The sequence below is a fragment of the Sminthopsis crassicaudata genome, chromosome 1 (assembly GCF_048593235.1).
Source record: "Sminthopsis crassicaudata isolate SCR6 chromosome 1, ASM4859323v1, whole genome shotgun sequence".
NCBI classification, from domain to species: domain Eukaryota; kingdom Metazoa; phylum Chordata; class Mammalia; order Dasyuromorphia; family Dasyuridae; genus Sminthopsis; species Sminthopsis crassicaudata.
The window spans coordinates 626,258,756-626,270,045 of NC_133617.1; the positions used below are offsets into that span (position 1 = coordinate 626,258,756).

The window sequence follows — 11,290 nt, forward strand, 5'->3', positions numbered from 1 at the left end:
TAGGGATCATAGGCACACTGTATCCCTTTAGATAGACCTTGGGGAAAAGGAAAACAGAGGAAGAAAAAAAATGCCAGTTTCTTTCTCCATGTCTCATTAATCTAAGAGGTACTAGAGTCATTCTTTACAATGTCAGGTAAGTACTGTCACATTGTCAGCTATTATATGAGAAAAAAGAAAAGATGCATAATATTAGTATCAGCATGAAGAGAAAGATGGTCCAGATTGTGTGATGAGAGGTTGGAAGAAAATGATGGGACTTATATTCCATGCATTAGACTTTTATTTATTTTCCTGTAGAGATCGCCAATGCCTTTACTAAACACTTGAATCATTTCAACACATTTGCGGGAAACCCCTTAGCCGGTGTAATTGGATCTGCTGTACTTGATGTAAGTATCAATGACTGATTTTTTCGTGCACTAAAGTGGAAGATATCAAAGCTAAAAATCAGAACTAGAGGTAGGCTAGTTAAAGCTATCTAGAGTATAATACATATGGGGAGTCACTAAGGTAACAAGCATTTATTAAAGATTACTATTGCTAGGTACTATGCTAAGTATTGGAAATGGAGGTTGAACCTCCACTGCCCATAAGAAGATTCTATTCTAATGGAGAACACATATACATATATTATATACATACATAAATAAATAGTATGTATATTCAAATATGCATATGTACATATATGTATATATTGCTGTTTGTCTATCATTCTCAAAAAGGACCATGACATCAGGGATGTGGTACATGACAGGCAAGTGAATTGCATTTAACTAAGGGAGTTAAAATTGCATTTTAACTAAGTAACAAAGTCACTTGCCTCCCTTTCCCTTTCAAAGCCATCTGGGTCCAGATACAGATCAGGACAGTGGAGATGGCCCTGGATGCAATGGGAGATCTTAGCCAGTAAACCTCAGGATATCTTGAAAATCCAAAAGAAGGAAAGAAAGAGAAAGAGGAAAAAGAGAAGGGAAAGAGGGAGGGAGAAAGGGGCAACAAGAGGGAAGGAGAAAGGGAGGAAGGAATAAAGGAGTTTCCCATCTAACCAGTTCCATTTGGATCCCCAATAGAACAGCTAAGATGTGTATATAAAAATATCCATGTATACATAGGTATATATATATATATATGTATGTATACATATATGTATATGTATATTTATTATATATACATAATATATGCAAAATTCATTACAGGAGGTTATGCAGAGAACACTAGCAATTAGGATATCAGGAAAGGTTTCCTATAGAAGGTAACACTTGAATCCAGTATTTTACTTTTTCCAATTACACTTAAAAAGAATTTTAAACATTCATTCAAATGTGAAGTTTGGTATATAATGATGAATGGAAACTATATAAATGATTGCAATATGTCATTTTATCAGTCCTTAGAAAATTCACTTTGGATTTTGGAGAAATGATGTCCTAACCAAAGACTATGCTCAAATAATCCAGACACTCAGCCAGTAAATGACACGATAAAGCCATCTCTGTTAGCCTGCTTAAGCTTCGTTGGTGGTTTGCTACATATTCTCAATTTTTCACTTTTTAGCATTGCTCATTTTGCTGCCTTTCCTCCATGCTTTAACTTTGTTGCCTAATCTGGAGGCAGATGACTGACAGGCAGATGACTGACATGTCACAGTAGTGTGGTACGGCACAATCCAACATGAAATTTAGGAAAATGACTTTGGCATGAAGGATGGATTGGAGCAGGGTGAGCTTCAGGCAAGAATGAATAGAAAACTATTGGAATTGTCTAGGAAGGAGAGGATAAGGGCCTGAACTAAGATGGTTATTGTGTGAATGACAAAGAGGTGACTATTTGTATGATGATGATTGACAGAGCACTCCATCTCTCAGAGTCTCAGATTTCCATATATAAAATATAAAAAGATAACATCTGTGGAATCTACCTCATAGTGGAGCTCAATGAGCTAGCATATGTAACCATGTGACAAACATTGTGCTAAGAAAAATAAAACAGTCTCTATTCTCATAGAGCACACATTCATGAGAGAGACAAGAAAAAATACCTTGAGTTAGTATATTTACTTTTCTAATCCTTTCAATTAGTTTCTGTATCTTTTTTTATTCAGTGCTCTGTGATCTTTTGTTTTTTTTCCATCACTAGGCAATTAAAGAAGATGGCCTACAGGAAAACAGCCAAGAAACTGGTTCTTATATGTTATTGAAGTTGGCTAAACTACGGGATGAATTCGAGATAGTTGGAGACGTCCGTGGGAAGGGCCTCATGATAGGAATAGAAATGGTACAAGATCAGGTGGGTGCTGAAAGTTTCTTCTCCTCATAGCCACAGCAGCTGAAAGTCCCAGATGGAAATTTTCTCCATGAGAGAGCATCCAAGGACAACAAAATTCAGTGAAATCCATTAGAATTAACCAGGCTGAGTATGAGAAATAAACAAAGCTCTAGCAGATAACACCAGAATCCCATAGGGCTCAGTGAGAGAACACTAAGAGAAAACCTGAGATCATTCTCATTGTGAGAGGTGAAAAGTGGCATCTAATGATATTCTAGTGGAAGGATGGGGAGCAAGAAGAACTCTGCAGGGAGACAGAAACTATCTAAAATACAGATTTTTTTGGGTACTGATTTTTTCTTCCAATTTCCTTCATGCCTAATTCATGCAGTTCACTGTTTCAGACCCTTGTCATCTCTTAGAATGGAAACATTTTAAAGCTGAATTCATCATATACTCTCTTCTCCAAATCAGTTCCACTTTCTATCTTCCCTATTTTATTAATAGTATCCATTTTGTCCCACTCACCTAACGGTAAAAACTTATAATCTTATATTATAATTTCACTCATCTTATACTTTCATTTTATAATTTCTTATAATTAATTTTCATCTCATAATTTCACTCTCTTCCCCAATATCCAATCAATCACCCATATCTTATGATACTTCCTTTTCCCTTTGCAATGTCTCCTATATTGATCTCTTTCTTTCCATTTCCATTGTCATCAATCATTCAACTTCCCTCCCAGGGCCTACATCCCACCTCTGATATATACTCACCTCTCTGGGCCTCAGTTTGCTCACTTATAAAATGGAAGGTCAGACTGAGTCATTTGTGATGTCCCTTCCATTTCAACAGCTACAATTATCATCATAGCATCCTGCCTAGAGTTTCTACTTATGTCTCTCCCCATGCCAGACCAGCCTAAATTATAGAATCAGAGCCATTTTCCTAAAACATTATTTTTAGCATGTTATTTACATTCCTGAAACTCTTCAATGATTTTCCTTTTTTTTTTTCTTGTTGGTCAAGTTAATTGTTATTTCATCAAGATAGGGATTTCTGTCCTCATGTGTAAATTTTCTTCATCTACACAACTGAATGAGTAACTTCTCCATATCTTAAAGTCTTAGAAAGTTGCCAGTGATGGTAAGGGATTAAATGATTTCTCTGTAATCAATAAATAGGGATTTGGAGTCAAAATACTTGACTTGGATTTCTACCTCTGCTATTATTAGCTCTGCAATCCCATATCTTATTCATAAATGGGGAACTCCTTGAGGTCAGAGACCAGGAATGGTAGGGAGAAGAGGAAGCAAAATTAAGACAACATGAGAATTCCCTAGTGTCTGAAGAAAGATAAGAGGCAATGCATAAGACAGGAAAGAGTTATTACAAGATCTGGGTTCATATTCTGGCTCTGCTATTTACTAGTTGAGTACTAGCCAAAGTAACTTGACATCTCTGGACCTCATTTTCTTCATCTATGAAATAAGGTAGATGAATCATATTATTTCTAAGATCTCTTTCATGACTCAATCCCGTAAGACAAATTTAGCTCACAGACCAAGTTCTATATTTTATACTTTTTTTCTCTTTCTTCCATATAGTGCTTGAAAAATAGTAATTTTTTAATAACTATGTGATTAATTAAATAAATTTTAGAGTCATAATGAGAGATGAAAGATGGGATGAGATAGAAGTAGTCACTCAGGATTCAGAAGTTTTAAGATTTACAAAAATAGATCTAATTTGATCCTTACAGTAGCCATGTGAGACATTATAAATAGACATTATAAACATTATCTCCACTTTGCAGATGAGACTAAGAGAAATAAAGTGAATTTTACAGAATCAAATACCTAACTAGTGTGAATTTTGTTCATTTGTAGAAAAATAACAATATTTACACAACCTACAGGATTATCTTGAGGAAATCAACTTAAAAGTAACAAGCTTATACAAAATGAGTTGTTAAGAATTTGGAATACAATCATTTGAGAAATGGCAAAACAAATTGTGATATATAACTATAATACAATGTTACTATGCCATAATAACTAATGTATATGAAGGATTCAGAAAAAGCATTGGAAGTTTTTAAATGAACTAATTATGTGAGCTAAATAGAAGCCAGTAAACAATATATGCAATGACAACAACAATGTAAATGGAAAGAATAAAAAAAAAAAAACTAAATTCTGTGTAATTGCAATAACCAATCTTGGTCCTAGAAAAGAGATGAGAAAATGTACCTTCATTCTTTGCAAGGGTTGGGGACTCTGAGTGTATAAAATAGCATACATTTCCAAATTGCATAAAAGCATTGATTAGTTTTATTGAAAGTGCTTCCTCCCAATTTCATATTTTTTTCTTTTTTTTTACAAGGGATAGTATTTTGGGTAGGGTATTAAAATGAACATAACCAGAAGCAAAAGATACAAATAAAATTTTTAAAGCTATGTTGGAAAAAACCCACAATTCTTTTTTCAAGATAACATAATTTTAAAGAAAATACAATTGACACAATTGTAAGAGACTCCAGAAAGATTGATTAGGAGTTCTCTTCACAATACAAATATAAATTAATCTATTTTTTTAATAAATCAATCTATTTACAGGACAGCCGCCAGCCTCTTTCTCTCCAAGAAGTAAATCTAATTCATGAAGACTGTAAAGACATGGGGCTTATTGTTGGTAGGGGTGGACTTTTTAATCAGGTATGAAAAAAAATCTGAGCTGTTATTGAAATATCCATGTGTCCAACTACTTGAAATCTAACCAAATTTTCTAATGACAATCCCTTCTTCGCTGTGGGAGAATATACTAAATGATCTTCCCCTATACTATATATTTTCATAATCAAAAAAACAAGGTTTAACAATACTAATTATCTTATCATATTGTTGGGTCAATAGCCATTCACTTCTGGTTAAAAGGCAGTGAACCTTTCCTCCAACTATGGATTTCTGGGTAAAAGTGAATTGACTTTTCTTCAGGAAAGTGCTTTTTCGAGTAAGGAAACCCTTCTGTCCCTCCTCCTCAACATATTCAAACAGCCATCCAAAAAAACAACTAAAATTATTATATATAGGATTATGATAACATTCTAATAGTGTACAAATAATAAATACTTAGTGACTTGATCTAAATTATAGTCAGAACAATTATTACTATTCTTACGCCTAATTTTGCTTATCGCTATTATCCTTATCCACTCACTAATGTGATCAGAGGTAATAATTATAGTTCACTAGCATTTATTATATAAGAAATGACTTCGAGGAAGTGTATTCTCATATAGCAAATGGTTTCTAGAAAGGGAGAAAAACAAAGCTGAACTCTAGAATTCAGAGGACCCTTTGCCTGCCCTCCCCAAGACTCCTTCCTCAATGCCATTGTCTCTGATAATCCAGGATTACATATGCTAGTAAGGTATTCTCTATTCCTCAAGTCCATCATGCCCAGGAATTTTAAAGGAGTCTATTATAAAGGGTAAAGACTAAAAGATGAGAACTATCAATCCCTATCAAAATAATGACATTTTCTTGGAAAGATGTTATTCTTTTTTTTGTCCTAGTCATAACAGTTTTATTAGCTAATAAAACAATTCTAAAATACTAATGAGAAAAAGACAATATGCAAAGTGAACTATTGAAGATAACTAGTTACTACCAGTGAGCCTAATAGAAAATATATTTCTAGCTCCCTTTTAATGCTTTTTCACTGAGCCATATTGATTTACATAACAACCAAGAGTTTATTCTTTTCTGTTCTCTCTTCAGACATTCCGAATTGCACCTCCAATGTGCATCACTAAACAGGACGTTGATTTTGCAGTGGAAGTAATTCATTCTGCATTGAGCAGACATACGGAAAAAAGAGCTAAAGGGATGGTTTAGAAGAAGAGGAGGAAGAGAAAGAGGAAGAAGATGATGATGATGATGATAATGATGATAACTTATAAATCCTCAAGACTTTTCCATTCATGTACAAGGATGAACTTCAGTAGCATTAGTCTCCAATCCACAGATCATACACAAATCTGGAAGGATAATTAATCCATTAGAGAACAGACTCAGTATTCAAAGAGCTCTTAGTGGGCTGGAACAACAGGTTAAACTGGAAAGGCAACATTTAATAGGAATAAATGTGAACACTTTGCTTTGAACTTTGATATTTGCAAAAATTCAAGACTTCATGGGAATAAGTACTTCCTCCAATGATGCAAGGGGCAAATCATCCATACTTTTTCATTTGTGATTCTAGTCCATATTTTCCTAAAAATTATTTATTGGAAGTCTATTCCATTAAAGAGTCCTTCTTTCATTCAATGAAGTCCTTTACTTGAGTTCAAAACTTCATTAGCATTTAGCACAGTGCTTGACACATAAGTACCTACTTAATTATTGTTCACCAACTGATGATCTGTGGAAGAATAAAATAGTAAAGATCTAGCTTAATAGTAACTGAGGTGAAAAAGACTTATGAATTTAAATTAGCAGAAAATTTCATAGGTATCAACAACATGTTCTGGCGGCCAGAAAAGCTAATTCAATCATAGGCTACAAGAATAAACACATGGAGTACTGAATCAGTTATGCAATGAAACAAGGGTCCTACAATTCCATGTGGACTACACCCTGCACTTCTAGTTCTGGGTAGCACAACTTAAGAGAGATACTGAAAACTATGTGTACAGAGTGAGGTGATCTAGATGATAAAGGGATACATACTACTCACTCTCAGCTCTATCTCTTTGCCCAAGTTATTCCTGCCTGAAATGTTTTGTCCTCTACCCAACTTATTCAAATTCTACCCCAAATCCTACTTTCTCCTCCAGCCTTCTGGACAACTTTCAAGGCATAGTTATCTCTTCTTCCCCTGGGATCTTGTAATACCTATAGTCTTTAAAGCTCCTTTTTGACACTTAAAATTTGAAGATTGAACAATCTTTCAAAATCATAATTTAAAATGTATGTGTCCTCTAAATACCAGAACCCCAATAACAAAGAAAATCAAGTTTGTTTCAGTTAGCAAAAAGCTACAGTAAAAATAACTGCCATTTAAGGTTAACATATATAAGTGTGCCACCATTTTTGTTGTCATAAATGCAGGACAAAGACAAATGAAAAACAAAGGCCATCTACGCCATGTGGTTCTTTTCAGTCTTGCTCCTAAATTGATTTTGCATGGTATCATGAGGAATCCCTTTATCAACAACTATACACAGGGTTTTTATCTTTTTTACTATGTGGAGTTTCAATGTGATTTCAAGATGACCCAGTTGAGTGATCTAGGAATCTGATAAAAGTTTAGAGGAATTTTGAAATACAACTCAGATAAAAGTTTGAACTGAGATATACCAAGCTTCAGAAGAGGGAAAAATCAATCTGAAAACAGGTTTTTAAAATGTCTAAAAGCATCTAGATGTAGCTAGAGTCATGCAATTTCATGCAAGGTTTGTGTTACAAGAGTTAAGGATGGCTATAGTAGCTAAAGACCTGCATATGGTAGCAACAATAATAACAGAAAGAGGAATAAAAAAGAAAGAACCACATCAGAGTACTCCAGCTCACCAGAATAATTATCTCAACCAATGGCATTACTAAAGGTCCCATGCATCCATGAACTTGTATCACAATTTTTAAAATATATTTTTATAATTTTATTTCAGTGTCATTGGTTTCTTCTGCAATACTATTAATTTTATTGCATGCATTTAAAACATTATTTGAGAAGAGATACATAGGTCTCACTGAAGTTAATAAACATGTATATATTTTTTAAAGAAACCCTTCTCTGGAGCATATGGTCTCGAGTATTTGCCACAGAAACATGTGCGCCCCAATGTCTATATTCTCTTGTCACATATGTTCCATGAATGTGTTCTCTCTATCACTAATAATGTGGTAATTTATGAAAGAGGATACCCTTGGTCATATGGAAAAACTCTTATAACTTATCTTTGAGCTTAATTAAATGTATTCTGCTTTGAACTATGTTTTCGCTCTTTCCATAATGCCAAGAATGAAATTTTTCAATGGCTAAGAAATCACATTCTTACCAGATCCACCTTATTGTCTTTCTAGAAATAAAACTAATGAATACCAAGCTATCAGAGTGAAAGTTCAAACTTTAAATTGGACAACTATTTTCATACAAGGACTAGAATGAGAGTTTCAATAGGATTTAAATACAACATTGAAATATTATTCTTAAAAGCCAATGGACTACAAACTAGTGAGTCGGTAATAATATTTTCATATTAAACCTGTGATGATATTATAATCATTGCAACAATAACAAAATAATTTTTATTATTATGACTTATTGTTTGTTCCTTGAAAGAAAAAATATTGGAGTAAAGGAGATGAGAAAGGAAAAGAAAGAATTAAGGTCACTAAGAAGGGACTAATTTTTTAACAATCTATCCTGTAAAGATGCAATTATTATTACATGACATTATACTATATTATGCTATAATAATGCCTGCTTTCCCTGCACCATTAGTATAACTTATAGGAATATAGTTTATATTGATGTAGTAATACTAGCTGACACTTTGGCAATATAATAAATGATAGCTCTCATTTTTCCTTGGTCAAATCTGAACAGCTAAGACAAAAAAGAGATGTGCTTCTTTTTGTTATAGAAAAGTTCACCTTCTGGTATTCCTTGTAATTTTTAGTCCTCTGGTAACATCATCCTAGGAAGAAAAAAAAATAAGTAAATGAAGAAACCTTACATGCTAGAGAGCTTAATTGTTCATTTTTCTTTCCTTCTCCCTTCACTCTCATTTTGTCAATCAAGAAAAATAGCAAGAACAAGAGATATAATAACTAGTGTGCCATTGTTATTGGGATTTTACACTAGAGAGTTAATGATGAAATCTTGTATGCCATACTCAAAGGATGCAAATGAAATGCTTCTAAAAACGTGGAAAAGGAACAAATTTTAACTCTGGAAAATTAAAGTGTTTCTTCATTGTCTATTCTGGCTGCAAAATGGTCCATCAGAAGAACAGTTTTAGTACTCTAAAATTCAGGAGATAATATAATCCCAGAATAATATATATACATATATATATATATATATATATATATGTATATATATATATATATGTATATATACACATATATATATATATATACATATATATATATATATACATATATATATATAATTCAAATTTATAAAACTCAAGAAAATTTTACTCTATTGCTCCCTACCCTATCCCACCCCATTCTATTGGCTTTATGAAAATTATGCAGTTAGACCTAGTTAAAATCTATAGCAAGTTATGTTGTAGTCAAACTGAAAGTTGTAGTAACTCAAGATATACAGAAAGCCACAAAAAGTCATCACAGGTACATAAAGGCTTCTGAGAGCTGCTGTTAGTGACTGTAGAAATTTGGGCAAATTTTGCTCTCTTTCACCATGCTACAAAGAAGGAAAGGGCTACCCTGACCAATGGGGAGTGCTTATACTGACTTTTTGGAATTAGAATTTACTTCCCCATGAATGTTCCTCTCTTCACCATATGATCATTCAGGCCTCCATTGTCATTGTCATTCTTCCTATCTTCTATGGCTATAAAAATTTCTAATTTCTCCTTCTGAAATCCTTGTGATTCAGTCATCTAAGTCTCCATCTCCAGCTACTTTCTCCTACCCCTCCCTGATCCTGAGTCTGGTCTGCTCTTCCCCTTCACTAAAGCCTCTAGAATCCCTCTCTTCAATCCCCAATCACTTGCAAGCTTCTCCTCCTCTCATTTCTCTTCTCTCGTGGTCTTCTGAGAATTGTGACATTTGTTTTCTCTGAAAAACAGCTTATTATTTGCTATCTCCTTCACTCTTAGCCCCAATATGTTGAGTCTAGAGACCCATTTGACCCATAACTTTGTCTTCTGTCTCTCCTAGGCCTCCTTTGCTACCATTACTCAGAAATTAGTTGGCTTTGAGATTCACTCTGAAGCAAGAACTCCCTCACTGCAACAGACATAGAAGAACAAGTTAGCTAATATCCCAGGGATTCTCAAATACATGCACAAAGAGAGTTCATTCATTCTGTCCTCAGTGGTGGTAAAAGGATGTAGAAAGGCAAATGCGGAAAGACTTATGGCCATAGGCTTTCATATACTTAGAATAGATCTGGTTGATTAAAGAGAGAGAAGGAAGCCATATGGAAAAAAAAAAGGAAGCACAAGCTATAAACTTAGTCATACAGGCCCCTAGGGAAATCCACTCTGATGGAAGCTAAGACTAAAAGAGAGGCTTATCAAAATAAAATTAAAAAAAAAAAACTTGCTATAGAGTCTTTTTGACTGTTAATCAACATTTCCTTTTCTATGAAACAAAAAGGTTCTAGAGCTAAGGTTAAAGACTTCAGCTAAGGAAAAAATAGCTAAACCATGCATTAGAATTGATCAGGAGAGTTTTGCTAATTGCATATTTATGTAGGACTGTAACTCCCATAACAAAAAAACCTGAAGACAAAGAAGCATTATATTTGCCATACTAAGCATGCCAAGAATTCATATATGATGTTCCTACCTGCTTTTTTAAAGTATTTTTTTAATTTTAAATTTAAATACAAAATGGGGGGGGGGGGGCGAGGGAGACCGTCGCCATGTACACAACAAACTTTTCAACATAAAACAATAAATTTCTATTTCAAGAAAACCTATATAATACTATATATTGTTTTCAAAGCTGCCCAGCTTTTCTTTGTTTCCTTGTTGATTTTCTTTTGTTATCTGCTATGAATTTTTTTCCTCTCCCTTCCCCCTACCCTAAAGAAACCTACAGTTAAGCATGGTATGCATATATGTGCATATACATGTATGTGTATATACATGTGCATTGATATCTCTAAACAAACACTCATACACATATATGTTAAAATGAATATATACTAATTTCCACCTGTCATTTGTTTCTCTGAAGATGGACCTTCTTTCAAAAGTCCAAGTCTTTACATGTTTTTCTAAATCAAACAGCTCATCATTTCCTACACC

The 11,290-nt window shown here is 33.7% G+C and overlaps 1 protein-coding gene across 1 annotated transcript in view; it reads left to right on the forward strand.

The window, feature by feature from the left end:
* The window catches only part of AGXT2 (alanine--glyoxylate aminotransferase 2), a 43,296-nt gene extending 36,691 nt beyond the window's left edge, over nt 1-6,605 (forward strand). The window contains exons 11-14 of the mRNA XM_074282698.1: nt 301-392; nt 2,140-2,289; nt 4,893-4,991; nt 6,057-6,605. Coding sequence (XP_074138799.1) covers nt 301-392; nt 2,140-2,289; nt 4,893-4,991; nt 6,057-6,173 — 458 coding nt within the window. The 3' untranslated portion in view covers nt 6,174-6,605. The remainder of the gene's footprint in view (nt 1-300; nt 393-2,139; nt 2,290-4,892; nt 4,992-6,056) is intronic.
* The last annotated feature ends 4,685 nt before the right edge of the window (nt 6,606-11,290 follow it).